Source organism: Malaya genurostris, chromosome 2 (genome assembly GCF_030247185.1).
Source record: "Malaya genurostris strain Urasoe2022 chromosome 2, Malgen_1.1, whole genome shotgun sequence".
NCBI lineage: Eukaryota > Metazoa > Arthropoda > Insecta > Diptera > Culicidae > Malaya > Malaya genurostris.
This window is the reverse complement of record NC_080571.1, coordinates 11,702,887-11,723,473: the sequence shown is the minus strand read 5'-3', so window position 1 is coordinate 11,723,473 and position 20,587 is coordinate 11,702,887. Positions and strand designations below refer to the sequence as shown.

Below are 20,587 nucleotides of genomic sequence, written 5' to 3'. Positions count from 1 at the left end.
TAAAAATAACTTTGAAGAGGACTAAAAAAGTTGCATCAAATTCCACTTAGATTTTTTCTATAATTTTTAGTTGTCAAAAAGCAAACAAAATAAAAATCGCAACAATTTGCTTAATTTGCACGTGCAAGCATGAACTTGTTTATGCGTGTTTACGCGTGTCCAGACTGGTAGTCGCTGGTTCCTCTCCTCCTCGGAAATCGGATAGAAATATTTTTCATATATTTGCATACATGCAATTGATATGCTAGAACTTACAACAGAACAAGAAAATACAGAGCAAGACATTAGCGACACAGAAAACTCGGACGATAGCGTGACTGATACTGATTGATCGAATGCAATGCGACTAAGTGACATATTGTAATAGTTTATTAGGTAACATTGATAATTGATTGATTAGGGTGTGAAAAGCATTTGGATAAGTGAAGATGATATCTAAACCTTTGTAGTAGATACTTAGGTAAAAGAGGTAGATTCTATGTAGTTAAATCCAAAAAATAACTGTTGTTAAAATAAAGCGAATATATCTAAAAAAAATTTTTTTGTACATTATATATTTAGTATATAAGCAAAAGTACTTCAAATGTTTTTTTCTTCAAAATGAGAAGGGAAAAAAAATTTTGTGAAAAAATTGTTTTTGATCGAAATTGGTACTACCCCCTTAACAAAAATTAAGGTGCCACTTTCAAAAGAAGCGTTATATAATCTTGTAAAACTTCTTTGAGATTTTTGACTGTTTATTTCCAGTTTTGGACCACTGTGGGCTGGATTCTCTTGGCTGGTACCCTGGTATCCAAATAAAAAATATTGTAGAAAAACAATACGATTTATTGTTACAAAGCCACCCGAATAAAAAATATTATAGAAAAACAATACGATTTGCTGTTACAAAACATTCCACAATTTTGCTTTGACCATTGAAAAATATTTTAATTTATTGTTATACACCATTCAATTAATTGTGAACATGGTTTTTACAATAGAATGTATAGGTTGTTAAGTATCGTAACAATTCAAATCATAAAATTTTCTCATACATGTTTTCTTTGAAAACAATCAAATGTACAGTTTGCATATTGTTTGAAACACCACGTGTACAATAAATTCAATTGTAGAATCGTATAAACAATATGTTAAATGGTTGAAAATGAAAAAAATCTTGTCAAGATACAATAAAATGTATTGGAACCCATACATCTAATTGTGAATCAATTGTTTACACTGTAAAATCAATGGTTTATTTTTTTACGGGCATCCAAAACCTTTCTATGACTATAGGAACTGTGAACAACCTTTTACCAATCGAATGTATCGTAACAATTAAAATTGAAATTTTCCCAAACATTTTTTGTTCAGAAAACAATAAACCGTACAGGTTGCGAATTGTTCAGAATACTACAGTAATTATAAATTCAATTGTAAACCTTAAAACCAATTACAATAAACTGTATTGATATAGAAGCCCACGTTGTTTAGTTCTAATTTTTATTTTCGTATTTCTATTGATTATTTCATTATATTTTATTGTACCTGATGTACTGAATTTGAATAGCGAGATTCAATGTGTTAAGGACTGATCTGTTGAAAAATACGAGGTCTGTACAAAAAGTACCTGGAATTCTCATTTTTCTGAAAAAATATTTATTTATTCGTCTTCATCTATATGGTCCCCTTCAAAGTAATCCCCCTAGATATAATACACTTATGCCGGCGTTTTTTCCAGTCTTCGAAACACCCCTGATAGTCACTTTTTTAATGCTCTGTAGCACTCTCAGCGATTCTGCCTTTATCTCTTCAATCGATGAAAAACGCTGTCCTTTCATGGGTCTTTTCAACTTTGGGAACAGGAAAAAATCACACGGAGCGATATCTGGTGAATAAGGAGGTTGGGGCATGATTTAAGTCTTGCTTTTAGCCAAGTTTTTAAGATCAAAATTCAGCAGTTTTGGAACGAATTTTGCTGCCACTCGTTTCATGCCCAAAACATTTGAAAAAATATGATGGCATGAGCCAACTGATATGCCAACTTCATCAGCAACTTCTCTAATAGTGATTCGGCGATCATCCATAATCATTTTTTCCACTTTTCATCGATTATTGACGTGCTGGGTCGACCGGAGCGTTCGTCGTCTTCAACGTCTTCGCGGCCATCTTGGAAACGCTTATACCACTCGTAAACACTTGTTTTTTTTTCACAGCAGACTCACCGTAGGCTCTCTGTAACATTTCGCACACTTGGTTACACTTTATTTCATTTTTCACGCAAAATTTAATACAAATTCTTTGACTCTTCAATTCTTCCATTGTTTAAACTAACAAAAATCGCTGAGCTCAAAAAAACACGTCTACACCAGCCGCTACAAGACAGAATGTAAACAATGAATACAGCTGAAAATTTCACCATACATTAGGGACATATGTACCAACACAATAAAAAAAAAATTTGACCACCGGACTCTCCAGACGCGCGCAATTAAAAAATTCCGGGAACTTTTTGAACAGACCTCGTATGTTTGGCAAAGACTGGAATTTATTTACTAGTTATTTGGATTTTTTTGGGTTAGAGCTGCCAATGAAGAAATAATTTTGTTAAGTTCATTGTCTGGTTTGTGAACCTTTTATTTAGGGTGAAACAAGATTGGAAGTTTTGAGATGATTTTAATTAATATCAAAGTTTGGATTGCATTCATGGAATTCGGGATTCATCAATTCTATTTTGATAATTTGTTGTGTTATCAGGATATCATAATCTTCTTTGCCAATGATAACTACTAAGTTTCCCTTGTCAGCCTTTACATAGAAAACTGAAATTTCTCGTAATTCACAAATTTCCCGTAAGAACTTTTAAAATATCAAGGGCTGAGGCCAGTGTCTCGCTCTGCGTATCACGTTTCTCTCCATGCTCTCTTGCATATGTACAAAATGACTCTCGATGGGCCGGATGACCAGAAAAGATTCGATATTTTCGGTTACAAGTTTCCATAAAATGTGTCTGCATCCAGTAAAGCCACCGCTTGTTTGGCAGCCTTGCTGAGCCGGTCTTATTTCTCTTTCATGTGCCGTTACGTTACCAGGAAACTGGAGCAGAAAAAATGGCGCGTCTCTAGAAATCGACTTACCTTCACAAAAATAACATTCACTTCATTTTTATCGCGACAACATTTATGTTTTCATGCACAAATCGCATCTAAATTAAATTATCTAGACATTGGCAGGATAGATTTTTGATCCATGCTTTTGAAGGCGAGATATTCAATGAACTAGTTGAAAGACGCGTTTTCAGCTATGCATTTCTTCCTTCAGAAAAACGACTTTTCCGATCGCTAAAGTCAATGAATCATTCTGAAATTTTCACAGAATAATCTTAACTGATTTTCTAAGAGATTGTCAGTTGGATTTTGAATTTGAATTTGAATTTATTTTGGTCTTCAACAAAATAAATTCAAATGTTTTGCATGATAAAAAGCATCATTCGAACAACATTTTGTAATTTTTTGGTAGAAAAATATTGAGAAATAAGTCGGTGAAGAGGTATTTTCGAGAACGCTTCTAAAAAATCATGATTCGTGGTGTCCACTGTATCTCAGTACAGACTAATCAGAAGTGAACAAAAGAATGCAACATAGTTAGAGTAGAAGTTTTTCTAGACCCCAACGTTTCTGTTTGATTTTTTTTAAAGTTTTTGGTGGTTGTTCAAAGTGAAAACTACGGTTTTTCACGAAAAAATCCGCAATTTTGTAGCTGTTAAACCTCCCCAAAGTAACAAACAACGAAAAGGAAAACGTTGGGGTCTGGTTTTTTATATGTAGAAAATGTGTGCAAAAATTGAAAAAAATTGGTGCAATAGTTTTTGAATGACGATGGACACGGACTTTTGAAAATCTGCTTTCGAGAAAAATGCGATTAATGGTTTTTGTCTATAAAATCAATGGAAACAATTAATTACTTCAGGGAGCCCGTAGGGTCTAACATTTTCAAAAAAAATCATTTTTTTTCTTTTATAATTTATTATAACGTAACATTTAAAGAATGTTTTGTCAAGTCTTGGGCCTGTGCGCCGAGCTCTTGCTTCTTCGTAGAATGAGATAGCCATAGATAAAGGTCCATAACTTCCAGAGTTTCGTTCCAATAGGCTTGCAAATTTCACAGAAAATTCTTCAAATGTTTTACTATAAAAAAAAATAAAGAAAATAATAAATGATTTTTCAAAAGTGTTAGACCCTACCCGCCCCTTAAGATATTGGGAGTACAAATTAGTTCGGTCCGGTTTTAAAAGATGGCTCTGGCTGTTATGAATATTGAACAGTAACAGTTGATGTCGTCAAGAGGTTCCACATCTGTCATAATTTATTTTAACATAATATACATCTGTCATAATAAATAGATCATATTGCTTCGAGCTTTTTTTCAAGAGACCTTGTTTTTCATTGTTTTAATTATGAGCGATTAAGTGTTAACTAATTAGCATATGCGGGAAGTTTTAGTTTTCTGTTTTAATTGGAAGAAAAGTGCAGCTGAAGCGCATCAAATGCTTATAGTTGTTTATGGTGATAATGCTTCAATTAATAAATCATGTAGGGAATGGTTTCGACGTTTCAAGAATGAAGATTTCAGTGTTGAAGACATGCCTCGCTCTGGACAACCAATCCAGACGATCCGACGATCCGAGTCAAACGCAAGAAGAGCTTGCATAATCATTGAAAATGACTTGACAAGCAATTTTACGATTAAAATCCATGGGAATGATTCAAAACCAAACAGTTGGGTGCTTTATAAACTGAAACCGAGAGACGTTGAAAGACGATTTTCACTTGCGAGAATCTGATTCAAAGGCAACAAAAGAAGGGTTTTATATTTCGAAATGTTGCTGGGGATGAAAAATGGATATTCTACGGTAGCCGCAAGAACAAAAAATTTTTACCATCGACCTCAACATCAACACCAAAACCGTATATTCATGGCTCGAAGGTCATGTGGTGTATCTGGTGGGACCAAAAGCGTGTTGTGTACTATTGGCTGCAACAAACAGGCGACACTATAACGGGCTATCGGTATAGGCTGCAACTGATGCGTTTGAGCCGTGCATTACGAGAAGAACGGCCGTTATTCTCCTGCATGACAACGCTGGATCTCATGTCACAAAAGTCGTGAAAAAATATTTGGAAACGCTCAGGTGGGACATTTTGCCGCACCCGTCGCATTCTCCTGACATTGCTCCTTCTGTTTACTAGTTTTTCCAACGGATGATCTGGTGGGTCATCGGTTTACTTCTTTCGCAGAAATCGAAAATTGGCTTAAAACTTGGATGCCCCAAATCCTCAAAAGATGAAACATTTTTTCGAGATGCAATTCGAAAATTGACTGAGAGATGGGAGAAGTAGTAGTAACTAGCGTTGGACGATACTTTAAATAAAAATGCATTTTTGATCCCAAAAAACGGACCGAATAAATTTGTACTTCCAATATGTTTCTACGCCGAGGTTCATTTTAAAAGTAATTATAACCCATGATTGTTCATGAATGAGTAGCTTAAATTTTTTTTGTGTAAAATATTGAGATAAACGGTTGACCAGAAAGTGTCGAAACCGACTATAGACAAAAAGTGAGAACAAGTTTAATTTTGATACATTTTATCAAAACGAAATGATTACAGACTTCTACCGCCGCATAAGTGAAAAAGACCAAATCAGCTTAGTTCGGTTTGGCTTACGATGAAATCAGAATACGTTTATTCACTAATTGCTATCACATACCTTGTGCCCAGAGCGCGCTGGAATCCGTCGCGGCCGTGGTGTTGTCGTCGTGCTGGTGGTGGTGGTCGAGGTCTTCATCGTTGATGTGGCAGCATGAATCTGAGCCTGAACAATTGCGGCCTGTTGTTTCTGATACTGCTGCTGTGCCAGTATTTCCTGTTTCCGAACTCGTATGGCTTCCCTAATGACTTCGACACTAACGTTTGCCGCAGCAGCGAGTTCTTCCACCGTATGACCCATCAGATCTACACCGTCGACGACGGTTGTTCCTTTGCTAACGTCATTTCGCGGTGGAATGGTCACGATGGAATTTTTAATCGTTGGTTCCGACAGTTTGTTATCGATTTGGATGACGGGACCGGTGGAGATACGGGATACCGAATCGGGCATGGCGTGGAAGGCAGGGACTTGTTGAACTTGGATGGAGTTTTCCTTGTAGACGATGTGCTGATTGGGAGCAGCGGCTGTGATTCGGGACGGGCGGTGGTAGGAGGAGGTCTGATTCATGAGCTGATTCTGGAAGGAAATATCGGGCATTTGAGGATTTTTGAAGGAGAAGCTCTTGTATGCCACTGTCGGATCATATCTCACCGGTTCAGGTTCGGGTTTCGAAGGAAGAGGCTTGAAGGCAGGAACCCCCAACGGAAGGGAAGTCGCTTTCGTCATCAGGTTCGATGCGGGTGAAACGTACTGCGGAGTACCGGTGGTCGGTCGCTGCGGAGCCACAATAGCGTTCGGGGCTAGTTTAAGCATCGGTCGGACGGTTATCGCCTGCGGACGACTTTGCTGGATCGGCGGTGGGTAGGATGACTGCAAATAGAAAGCAAATGAAAATACTGTTTAGTAAGAAAAATATTTCGAGAATTTATTTTTTAAACTATTTAATCAGATCAAAACTGTAAGAAAAAATAATTCAATTAAATAAGTATAGAATCGAATCGAAATTCTAACAATTCCACTCGTTTTTACATTATACACCGGTTAAAAGACTAGACCATGAAAGATGAAAGCTTTCATTGAGTGTTCCCAGAATTGAGAACTGTTGTGATGCAAGCGCATAAATTAATTTAAAGTTTCGATGCATGCTTCCGCCTCAAGCTGATATAATCCGATTACATTTATTGAATGAACTATAGAATAAACAGTTACCAAGTTCAGTTTTCAATGACACTCTGACCGTGCCATTTACTTCCGATGATTGTTATTTCCTGTATCTTTATCCAGGAGACTTGTAAACACCGGTAGTTTTTTATGTAAAAATAACATGAGTTCTTGACAAGAACGATAAATCAGCAAACGAAAGTAGACACCACTTGTGTTCCTAATCAAACAATATTTATTTTATTTTTTTTATTTCTTTTTATTAATTTTTTTATTAAACAAAGTCCATCCGTCTAATGTCTAAATGGACGAACAGAAGTCCAAATGGGAAAAAGTCATCCGAGTTGTAACAAATTTATTTTATTCTCAGATAGTCATGAAAACCACTATCATTTAAAAACAATCACAAACAATCACATGATAACACATGAACACATTGCTTCCACCGTTTTTTTACAAAATTTAAAGCTTTATTGCGAAAAAGTGCTCACAGATGTATTATTCAAAGTATCGTCCGTCGCTACTTTCTCCCATCTTTCCGGCAATTTTCGGATCCCGGCTCGAAAAAAGGAGTCCTTTTTTGATGCTATCCATGAAGCAATCCATTTTTCCAACTCTTCGAAGGATTGAAAATGTTGATCTGCCAGGCCGTGTGCCATCGAACGGAATAGCTGGAAGTCAGAAGGGGCGACATCTGGGGAATACGGCGGGTGGGGCGAGACTTCCCATTTCAGCGTTTCCAGGTACTTTTTGATCAACTTTTGCGACGTGATGCCGAGCACTGTCGTGTTGGAGAATGACTTTGTCATGTCGCTCTTGATATTGTGGCCGCTTTTCTTTTAGCGCGCGACTAAGGCGCATCAGTTGTATTCGGTAGCGATCTCCTGTGATGGTTTCACCCGGTTTTAAGAACTCGTAGTAAATCACACCGAGCTGATCCCACCAAATAAAAATCATAACCCTGGCGCCGTGAATATTCGGTTTTGCCTTCGACGAAGTACCATACCCGGGCTTTCCCCATGATTTTCTGCGTTTAGGATTATCGTATCGAACCAACTTTTCATCACCGGTTACGATTCGATGTAAAAACCCCTAACGATTTCGTCTTTGAAGCAGTTGCTCACATACAAATAGACGGCGCTCGATGTCCCTCGGTTTCAACTCGTACGGCACCCAGTTTCCTTCTTTCTGAGTCATGCCCAGAGCCTTGAGACATTTTGAAATGGCTTGTTGACTCACTCCCAACAATTCGGCAAGCTCTTCTTGGGTTTGGCACGAATCTTCATCAAGTCATGCAGGCACTGTACACACTCACTTTGAAGGCATTATCATCTATTTATTTTGACCAGCCTCAGCCGGTACAGCCACCTATCGGGAAACGGCGAAAGCAAAGTTGTACACCTGATATACCAAATTATCTATAGTCAAATTATTGCAGATCGCTAGAAACGAAGCGGCGGGAAGGCTCTTCAAACCAAACCACTGCAGTGAATGATCTTATGCAATATCAGTATCAGAGTTCACTTAAAAGTTATAAAAATGACCAAAGATTGTTGGAAGGCAGCAGTTTCGTAGGTATTGCACGGAAAGACCGAAATCAGCATTTTGGCGAAAAAATTAGTTGATTTTCTGATTTTAGTTAGTTATTTTTTGAGACAAAAAAAATCTTACTTCTGCTAATTTAGAATTTTTAATTCTCATTTCCTTAATAATAATAATAAAATATTTGTTGAAATCGCTATTTTTTAGTTGAATTCGCCTATTCAACGTACTGCCATTTCTTAGCTAAGGCCCACTTCATTTCCATTCAACTAATATTTTAGTTGAATTAGAGAAATAAAACGTTTTTGCCTTTCTCATATGGAAAGGTTATGCAATCACTGTGAAAACCGACTTTTGAACCGAGGCCCGGAGGGCCGAGTGTCATATACCATTCGACTCAGTTCGTCGAGTACGCAAAATGTCTGTGTGTGTGTATGTGTGTGTGTGTGTATGTGTGTGTGTGTATGTGCGTATGTGTGTATGTAACGTTTTTTTGCACTAACTTTTCTCGGAGATGCCTGAACCGATTTTCACAAACTTAGATTCAAATGAAAGGTCTTGTGGTCCCATACAAAATTCCTGAATATTATTTGGATCCGACTTCCGGTTCCGGTATTATGGGGTAAAATGTGCAAAAAATTGTGAAAATAAGTGCACTAACTTTTCTCAGAGATGGCTGAACCGATTTTCACAAACTTAGATTCAAATGAAAGGTCTTGAGGTCCCATACAAAATTCCTGAATATTATTAGGATCCGACTTCCGGTTCGAGAGTTATGGGGTAAAATGTGCAAAATAAAATAAAATATGTGTTTTAACTTTTCTCATAGATGGCGCGACCGATTTTCACAAACTTAGATTCAAATGAAAGGTCCTGTGGTCCCATGCGTTATTTCTGAATTTCATGTGGATCCGACTTCCGGATCCGGAAATATAGGGTAAAGTGTGTTAAAAATTGTACACCATCACTGAAAATGGGGAAAAACCTTAAAAATTTTTTTAAATCGACCTCAAATCTTTTCCAATTTGATGGTTTTTATCAGTAGACGGTCTAACAAACCGATTTCGGTTATTGTTTTAAGAATCGAAGAAAAAATTTTTTTTCGCCTTTTTTGGTTATGCAATCACTGTGAAAACCGACGTTTGAACCGAGGCCCGAAGGGCCGAGTGTCATATACCATTCGACTCAGTTTGTCGAGTACGCAAAATGTCTGTGTGTGTATGTGTGTGTGTGTGTGTATATGTGTGTGTGTGTGTGTGTGTGTGTGTGTGTGTGTGTGTGTGTGTGTGTGTGTGTGTGTGTGTGTGTATGTGCGTATGTGTGTATGTAACGTTTTTTGCACTAACTTCATGGGGTAAAATGTGCAAAAAAATGAAAATATGTGTTCTAACTTTTCTCATAAATGGCGCGACCGATTTTCACAAACTTAGGTTCAAATGAAAGTTCCTGTGGTCCCATACGTAATTCCTGAATTTTATCCGGATCCGGAAATATAGGGTAAAGTGTGTTAAAAATTTTATACCATCACTGAAAAGAGCGAAAAACCGTAAAAAGTTTTCTAAATCGACCTCAAATCTTTTCCAATTGATAGTTTTTATCAGTAGACGGTCAAACAAATCTATTTCGATTAATCTTTTAAGAATCGAAGAAAAATAATTTTGAAGAATACCACAGTTTTATATAGGTATGATAGTATGATTGATATGAGAAAGGCATCATTACACCACTAGGTAGATTAAAACAGGTTTTTTAAACCTACATTGGCTTCTGCAATTTGCAGCTATATGGCGCACTGTCACAGATAAAACGTTAACACCATAATGACTACTAGCCACTAGATGGCACACTACCAACGAAAAGAATTTTTCAGTCGCGGTTGTTTTTTCTACAATGGTAGGTATAAATACGATGTTATATTGGAGAAAAGACATAAGCGAAACATAAACTTCTTTCCAAAAATTTTTCTCCTAAAACGCTGTTTTCTTCATTCGACTTCGCGAATTCGACTCTCTCACTGAAAACTTTGAGCAGTTGGAGAACAAAAACCGAATACAAGTAGTACACCAGACGGGGTAATCCGGAAGGTTAAAAGATACAAAAAACATCATTTGACATATACAATTAGAGTGCAACATTCAAAACTCGCTTCACTGTTCCGGGTAAAAACATTATTACGCACAATCGCTTCAAATGCGTACAAATTCACAAATTTACATATCGGTTTAGAAATTTATATATGGATATATCGTAACATGCGGAAAAACATCAAAACAATTTGCAAGCAGTTTCAACAAGACTGTCCTTTTTAGCATTTTAATGGATTGTTTTGCTTTGACACTTCTCATGAGTTTTAGAAACAAATTTTCTGATTTTAATAACAAAATTAGTTATCAATGAGAATTTCGTGTTGGATTGAAATATTGCTGGTTTGTGTCCAGGATATTCGCCAACTAAACACATTCTCTAAAAATAAGAGTTTTTTTTCAGCAAAGTAATTCTTAATTTTAACTAATTTAATAATTATTGTGGAAATTTTGTTGTTAAAATCAACTAATTCAAAATCAGTAATACGAATTAGGCGCAGAGCTAATTTCGGTCGTTCAGTGAGTAGATATGAGAACATTCAACAGTACAATTCGGTGATTTTAATCCTTTTCGTGATAACCCGGATAGAAGTGATTCGCAAATCAATAACAAGATTTATTATTAAAATAAAATAACTCAATTGTAAAATTTAACATTATATTGTTTGCAATAAGAGTTAAAACATCAAAAATAATAATTTAATCTGCATTCGAGAATAACAACAAATTAGCAAATTCTATCATTGTATTATCATACCAAGAGTGAAATAACGGGTGTTGTTAGGAGGTTTGTTTTTTCAATAGGGATTATTCGTTTGTCTAAAAATTGTTTTAACAGTGTAAATTGACGTCTCTACTCAGTATTGTTTGGCAAATCACCATGAATGGGTTAAGTCCAGAACAACGCTTCCAAATGGTGGAAATTTATTTTCAAAATTAGTGTTCTGTGGTAAGGCGTAAAGAATCAACTTATTTAAAAAACTTTTCAACGACAACATTACATCAAGAAATGGTCCGGTGAATTTTCCTCTGGGTTCGTGTGATTTGACGCCACTCGACTGTGGGGATGCGTGAAGTCATTGGTTTATGTGGATAAACCAGCAAATGATTGATGCTTTGGAAACCAATATTCTGTTGCTGAAATACGCCCTCAAATGCTCGAAAGAAGTAGTCGAAAGTTGAACCTACAGAATGACCTTTGTGAAAAATAATCGTTGTGGCGGAAATCATATTTAAATGGTGAGTGCCAAGAAATTATCTACCAAATAGTAAAACATTGGCCATTTCATAATTTGACATGCGTTTTATTTAAATTTATAATCAGCAAGCTCTTAAAAACACCCTTTAGAATGCAATTTCTGCAGTACATTCAGTGTCGTATTAAGTGCGGTGGGGGTTAAGGGAGCAAAGGGGATACACTAAAACCTAAATTTACGCAAACTTCATTTACGCGAATTTAATTTACGCGACCTTTTTATGCGTTTTATTAGAAATAACGCTAACGATGATCGCGTAAAAAAAGGTTTTTCATAATCAAGGAAATCTCAATTTATATACATATACAAAACAATCTAACATGCTTCAGAGAATTAAATATTGTGAAATGTACATTCAGGCCCGTACCCAGGATTTCGTTTCGGGAGAGGCCAGTTGACTTCACCAATCAGCGGTCAAAAACCTGCCTATTTCACGAACTTATATTCAAATGAAAAGTGTTATTATCCCGTATAACATTTAATTTCATAGAAATACAACTTCTAGGTCCGAAATATTCTGAACTTGTTTAAAAAATGTTTCAATTTCAAGATCTTGTTAGTTGGTTTTTACACTAACTTGGCTTTACCGGTTTCCGGGTTTCGGTTCTGGAATTAGCGGCCATTTCTTAACGTTTACTGTCATGCAATTTCTGTCACATATTTCATTTCTTTATTGTCTTCGACTAGAGGTGACCTATCGCACAGACTTTTACTTTATTGCTACACACTTATGTTAACTTAAAAATATTATTTTCGATTTGAATGTGTCTTTGCTCATATTAAAATCAAATAAATGATACACGGTATTGAAACGATGACATCCATTGGGTTGTTTTGGCCATACTGTGTGCGATGAAGTGAGCGACGAAGAAAATCCGTTCTTCGCAATGATCTTCCCGGAACGTTAAAATTAATTCTTTCCAGTAGAATGGGGCAATCAATGTTGTCATTCAGTAGGTCGAACACGAAGAGTTGTTGAAGGAGTATTCGTCTGTTTTGTAAAGTAGGTAGGTTGATGAGAGCACAGAGATTCTCGTAACGAGGTAGTTGAGGACGATTTATCCAAGGTAGTCTTCGGAGTGCGAATCGGACGAAGCACTTCTGCACCCTTTCGATCCGATCGATGTGAACACCGTGATACGGAGCCCAAATTGTAACTCCATACTCCAGAATACTGCGTACTAATGCGACGTAAACTGTCTTGAGGCAGTACACGTCGTTGAAGTTTTGAGTGTTTCGTTTGATTAGTCCCAAAACTGCATAGGCTTTCGCAGTAACGAATGAAAACTGTTCGATGAAACGAAGCTTGAAATCGAGAATAATGCCCAAGTCTTTAATAGACGAAACTCGTTCAACTGAAGCCATCATCATGGAGTATTCGAAAATAATTAGAGACTGTGCCCGTAAGACCTTCTAAATGTACATTTATAGAGCACAACAATCCACAAGACTTATGATGATAAATTGCGGTTCGAGATAGCTTCATTACTCCGATTAGTGGAGAACGGAAAACATTAGTTGATGACCATACAAATATCAATGCACTCTAACACTTGCATTTTTGTTTTTAGGTGGGCCTCCAAAAGTATGCTATGATAATTCCCGAAAACCGATATAGTGAGGCATTCGTCATTATCGGGTAATCTTTCTGCTCTGGCGTATAATAATGGATACAGCCAAACATGTATTCGAAGTGCGCTTGCGTTCGTATTTTTAGACCTAAATAAGTATGTGCGGGATCCTGCAGCAGGATATCTTTCTCATCTGCAGAATCTTGCCCTACTATGACCTACTAGCGTACTTATTCTTTCCGATCAACCAGTACAATAATATCTATTATTATTATTATTATTATTATTATTATTATTATTATTATTATTATTATTGTTATTATTATTATTATTATTATTATTATTATTATTATTATTATTATTATTATTATTATTATTATTATTATTATTATTATTATTATTATTATTATTATTATTATTATTATTATTATTATTATTATTATTATTATTATTATTATTATTATTATTATTATTATTATTATTATTATTATTATTATTGTCGTTTATTTTACTCCGGTTTTAATCTCCATTTTATGTAGTTCAGACACTGTCAGTGGCAGTGGAGTTTCGGCCATCACGAAACTCTTAAAACCACTATCCACACTTTTCCATTATTTTGTTTCCATATTCGTGATGCCACATGCGATCAATAGAACAATTGTGATTGCTCTAGGCCATCCGAAAAATTACCTGGAGTTTTAGCTCTACGACTATGAGCAGCACTGAAAAACTATACATAGACTGTTGAATGATCGAGTAGATCTTAATACCTGTTTTCACCGAAGTTCTTAGACGACTGGAAACCTACCTGGAGTAGCTATAAATAGACAAGTAGGCAATGTGTAGCTCAAAAAGTATGAACCACACAGTTCGAAAATATCTTGTGATTCTACATCTCATAAGATGCACATAAATGGAGCGTCGTATCTCACACAAATTTATATTCAAGAACATGTAAAATTGAGTGATTTGAAAATTACATAGTTTGAAATCGAATGAAATAAAATAAACAAAAGATCGATAGCAACAGCGCGGCTTGAACCGAGGAACATTAGATCACAAAGCACGCCATTTAGTCGACTGAGCTACAGAAGCACATATTTGCTTAATGAATAATTGATACATATAAATCAATACAGCGCACTTAGAAGTCGAATGCAAATTACACCCCTAAGGACAGCACTCCAAGTGGTTCTTGGATATTGGAACATCTCTTAAACATAGTCTCAGAACATAGGCTCCTCAGGCACTGAATCATCGGATGTGGTAGTATTGTTCATGTTATTTACACTAAAATCAAAGGAAATTTACGCGTAAAATTTGAAACAACGCGATGTTTTATTTAATTTACGCAAAATTTTATGTGCGCAATCCCGGCTCTGCGCTTAAATTGAAGTTCCAGTGTATTCGCCACTGGCGCAGCGATTTTTTGAGGGGGCCAAACAATTTTCGGTCAGTTTTCGATGGTGAAATTGGGGAACCGTTTTTTGTTTTGCTCGCTATACCGATGATAGCTCCCGTGGGGGCGCCTAATCATATTTTGCCCCGGGCGCAAATTTTCCTAGGTACGAGTACACTCTAATGAAAGTCGGGTCTCGTTAATTGCTAAAACAATAAAAAATTGTAACAACTATCAAATTTATGGTTCTATTATGATCTGTTGTTCGAGAAGAAATGCTCATTCGAGAGCTGAAAAAAAGTCCAAGATTTCAAGACAATAATTTTTCAGTGTAAATCGGAATACATCAACTGCAGTCGTTGACTTCCAGGAACGGATCTCTCTGCCAAAAATTTGTGTAGTCCACCTACTGACAAGATACAATACAAGAGCGGACACTGTGTGCTTAAAAATTATATTATATTATTAAATAAAAAACAAAAACGGACACTCAACTCAGCACGTGAGCTAGCACATGAGTCAGCTCACGAGCTAGCTCCCCATTCCAGCTCATGAGCCAGCATCGCGAGCTGGCTCTTCGAAGCATACGACTCTCGATCTAGTAGCAACACGGCACACGAGCGTGTGCTTCAGACTTCGTGTGCGTGTTTTTGAAAAGGTACAGCACACGGACTGTATGAGAGCTGGCTCAATGTACAGCAATATAAAAATTCAACGAAAACTAAGCTGTATGTTTTTTAAATAAGATCAAAACAGTTTTTAAGATAATAAAGTTCATGAAATTTTCGAATAATACAGAAAGTAAGATGAAAAATACAGCTATCGGATTTTAAAATTGAGTTAGAAAGTTTATTTTTCACCAAATGTTTGTAGAATTCTTTCTTTTAGATATCTCAAAAGATAAAGTCTGAACTGCAAGTTTTAGCTAGTGTAATTTAACAAAAATTTTCTTGAAAAAAACGAATCGTTTGTTTAAGTGAACAATCACGCCCAATTTTAGCCATCGAGCCTCTTAGCCGATTATGCCGATTCCAATTCTTTCAATTCAGTTTCAAAATGATTATGTTCTATTTTAAAGATAGCTACTAATAACAAGTTTATCAAATGCTACTGTCGACAAAGTACCAGAACTCTAGTTTAAATCGTTTGCAAAGTTGTCTGGTGTAACAAAATACTCATTCCATATCCTTATGAATTATTTTATCGCTTAAGATAGACACAATGTAGCTTCTAGATGAATCATTCTTCCTAACAACCGCACTCCTCGCAAAATTCCACATTTGATACTAGAAATAATTCAAATTCTATTCCGCCTATTCTAATATCCAAGTTGATCCCTGGTTTTAGTAAGTAGCAATCATTCTTCGCAGTGCTTGTTATAAATCCGTTCGGTTCCCATAATTGGAGTAGTGAGTTCCGGACGCTTTTCGCTTAGATCTTTATCTCCGCTGGTACGTATCGGTATGATAAAGTGTTTTTCTGCTTCTTAGCTTTCGTTGGATTTTCTGTATAAGCTCAGCGACACGTCCCGATGGATGCATTTGAATAACCCTTTCATGGCAATGCATTTTAGTTAGTCCACTTCGATAGAAGATCATAATCATTGAAACTGTCCAATTTAAGCTGGTGGTAAACTGGTGGGAAAGTTTCATCGACAGCAATTTTGAACCGGAGAGAGACATTGGGCAGCTGAGGGACGAAATTGTTAAACAACCGTAGCATCAGGCCAATCGTACCGATCAAGTGAAATATTCAGTAAATCAATTGGAATGAGGTTTCACCATAGGTTCTTATTAACGTAAAAAGTTCTCTCGTTCAAAATGGTATCTCAATTTCACCCCATCTCACGGTTAGTAATTCATTCGACTGCCATTTACTGTTACAATAACGATAAACTTTAAACTTCGCTGGGAATACGAGTATGCTTCTCTGGTGGTGCAACTGCTACTTGCTGGTGATGATTTAGGGAAATATTCCGGCTTCCATTTCGTTTGCCTCGTGACGGTTGATAACAGGATGAGAATAAGATGCGAAAAGGAGGGGGTGGCGTAGCTTTGGCGAGGACTTGCGAGATACAAAAAGGGCTGAGCCCTGTTTATTCAATTGTTTGTCTTTAATTCTGCTCTTCCGGCCTGAGGAACACCGAACCCTGATGGTAGGGTACTGGGAAACAATAAAATCTTTTTGGTTGCTCGGAAGGATGAAAGGCTGAGTCTAGGATGACAAACTTTGAATCATGGGACATTATCCTATCGCGAATCATGCTAGCAGGATGAGAACTTTTAGCATTGATGCGATGGAATGCGCTAGGCAAGGCACAAGGAATATAATGCAAAGAATGTCAGCCAGTTTTCAGCATTCCCATTGTGACTTTGCTCTTTTGCAGTAGGAAATAAAGAGTGAAGCGACTGCACGCTGCAAACGGGAATGGTTTCTTTGTCAGAAAGAAGAAAGTTTATGATTTCTCATTGAAAGTTGGCAGTTTCGAGGACTTTCCACCGGAATCGTACTTTTGGTGCACACTAATGATGAGAATTCTACTGCTGGGAACGCATCTATTTTGCAAAGTTTTGCCATTCAGAACCAACTGAGGATTGCTGTTTGGCTGTACTAATTGGCACACGCCTCGGCACGTTCGACAATTTGGCAAAGTTTTACGTTTGGCCTGTGTCAATGCAATCATTGCCTACAATTAATGCTAAATATGTTATTGTTGTATTTGCTAAATGAAAGAAGGTCTACTTTTGCATAGCAAGACGGATTGGGCCGACCGTTTTCTACATAATTTAGTTGTGTTTGATTCCTAGCTTTGACAAATTAAGTCCTGAAAACATTTTAACCCATTAGGCGAATGACTTTGCGAAAGATTAAATAGTGATGTGACAGTTAAATAGTAGAATTCAGAGTAGAATCAATTCTACTAACAGCTAAACATAGTGGATGGTAACAAGGCTAAAAGTTATATAATATAGACAATTGAACAGAGTTTTCATTAGTCTATGCTTTTGAAAACCTCCTATGTCGTAAGAGGCGGCTGTTTAAATAGTATTATGGGTTTAATTTATCCGTTTGAATTTAAATTAATCTATTTTTTATTGTGTTTTACCTTTTTTATCTTTTTTTATATATATAAAAAATAGGTATAGAATTCGCTCAAACTTTCGAAAAATTAACATATTGGAAAGATGGCAGTACTTCCGAATTCTGAACAATTTCATAATTATATTGATTTAAACTGCTTACAGCAATAAATGCTGGAAGAACAAAACACCCATATACCATTTGAATCAGTTCGTCGAGATCAGCAAATGCGTATGTGACAAATAATTTCACTCAATTTTTTACCTTATTTTCGAAGATGACTCAACCGTTTTCTACAAACTCAGATTCATATGAAAATTCGTATGCTCCTAAACAAGGTTCCTGAATTATGTTTGGATCCGACTTCTGGTTCCGGAACTACAGGATGATATGTGAAACGAAATTAAAATTGTGTAACTTATTTTCCTCGTAGATGGCTGAACCGATCTAAGATTCAAATGATATCTAAGAATCATCTAAGATTTGCTGATTTGAATAGTCGACAACCAAATAAACTTATTTCAGTTTTAGTGGTATTCAGTTTTCGATTCGGAAGGCACCCTACAATTTAACTCGTACTACGATTTCTCAAAGATGTCTATACTGATTTTTAAACATATTGAAACAAATGTAAACTAATCAGGTGAATTTGTCTGACTTCGGCTACACCGATTTTCGAATTCAGGCTCCAGTATCGAATCGTTTCTCAAAGCTCAATCGTTTTCTCAAATAAAGCCAAATCGAATTTCAGAAAAAAATTCAAATTAAAATAAACTTATAGTCCCACACAAAATTAATTAATTTTATTCAATGCTGACTTCCGATTCTGGAATTACAGGAGGATGAATTTTTAAAATTCAAACTGATATAGAAGATTATAATCCCGAAAAGCTTGAAAGTTGGACTCAAAACTATTGCAATTTATTCGTCATATGGCCATACGAATCGGTTTGGGTTATGCTGGTTCCTGAATACCGGCTCTAGAAGTACCTTAAATTACCGTAAATTCTAAAGTGGAACTCACTTCGACATATCATGAAAAGTTTAATCGATTGTAACCTTTTTAGATAGAGTAATGAGTGATTAAAATGTCAAATTGCAGCTTAAAAAGACGGTCATTAAAATAATGTATAAAATGTATGTATAATGAAAACCGAAGAATATTCATGAAAAAAACACATGCGGATTGATCAAAAAAGGTATCATCTCACTGATAGGATCAAGCACGTTTTTACCTTTTTTTATATATATAAAAAATAGGTATAGAATTCGCTCAAACTTTCGAAAAATTTTCCGAGGCCCGGAGGGCCGAATGTCATATACCAATCGATTCAGCTCGACGAACTGAGCAAATGTCTGTGTGTGTGTGTGTGTGTGTGTGTGTGTGTGTGTGTGTGTGTGTGTGTGTGTGTGTGTGTGTGTGTGTGTGTGTGTGTGTGTGTGTGTGTGTGTGTGTTGTCAACTAAGAGGTCAAGATCTCAGAGATGGCTGGACCGATTTTTATCAAACTAGTCGCAAATGAAAGGTCTCCCCGTCACCCAGAACGCTATTGAATGGTTTTGAGATCGGATGTTTACTTTTTGAGTTACACGAAGTTTTATGTCAAAATTTTCAGTTTTTTAACAATATCTGTCACAATTGACCTTGAAAACAGAATATATTTTCAGACTTAGATTCCGCACAGTAATACCTATCCAACAAGCCATAGATTGTTAAAATCCGTCCATTTTAAACGGAGATATCGATATTTTTGTGTAAGCCTTATTCCAGTAGAAGGAATTTTGAGCGCTGTATGCAAAAGCAATGCTTGGGAGCAACATGAAACACGTTTTTTTATACTGTTACTGGTTCGTTTTTGGCAACATAATCGTACGAATATGGCATGATTCAAATGAAATCTAAGAATCATCTATGATTCAAATGAGAGGTCTTAAAATCCTATAAAACATCTTACTTTTTAGTCAGATACGACTTCCAGATGATACCAGCATTATCGAGTTGGAAGTAATTCCATAATTATATTGATTTAAACTATTTACAGCAATAAATGCTGGAAGAACATGACTTCCATATACCATACGACTCAGTTCGTCGAGATCAGCAAATGCGTGTGTGACAAATAATTTCACTCAATTTTCTCGGAGATGGTTAAACCGTTTTCTACAAACTCAGATTCATATGAAAAGTCGTATACTCCCAAACAAGGTTCCTGAATTACGTTTGGATCCGACTTCTGATTGCGGAACCACAGGATGATATGTGAAACGAAATTAAAATAATGCAATTAATTTTTCTCGTAGATGGCTGAACCGATCTAAGATTCAAATGAAATCTAAGAATCATCTATGATTCAAATGAGTGGTCTTAAAATCCTATAAAAATTAGTCAGATCCGATTTCTGGTTTAGGAGATACAGGGTGATTAGTATAAAAATGTCCATTTCACATAAATTAATCAGGTTTATCGGGTTTGCAGATTTGGATAGTCGATTACCAAATAAATTTATTTCAGTTTGAGCGGTATTCGTTTTTGGATTCGGAATGTACCCCCAAATTTTAATTCGCACTACAATTTCTCAAAGATGTCTACACACTGCACACTGGTGAATTTAACTGATTTAGGCCACACAAATTTTAGAATTCCGGTTCCAGTATCGAATCGATTCTCAAAGCTCAATCATTTTCTCAAAAAAGACCAAATCGAACTTCAAAAACAAATATTACAGGACTTAAGGTCCCATACAAAATTGGTGAATTTTATCCGATTCTGGAATTACAGATGATGAGTTTATAAATTTCAT

At 36.1% G+C, this 20,587-nt stretch overlaps 1 protein-coding gene across 7 annotated transcripts in view; it reads right to left on the bottom strand.

Moving 5' to 3' along the window:
* LOC131427031 (uncharacterized) overlaps positions 1-20,587 on the bottom strand; it is a 231,662-nt gene that overhangs the window by 15,098 nt on the left and 195,977 nt on the right. For 6 of the 7 annotated variants that reach the window (XM_058589904.1, XM_058589910.1, XM_058589905.1 and 3 more), the window contains one exon: positions 5,754-6,563. In XM_058589904.1, the coding sequence (XP_058445887.1) occupies positions 5,754-6,563 (810 nt within the window). The remainder of the gene's footprint in view (positions 1-5,753; positions 6,564-20,587) is intronic. The other variant, XM_058589909.1, reaches the window with a different exon arrangement.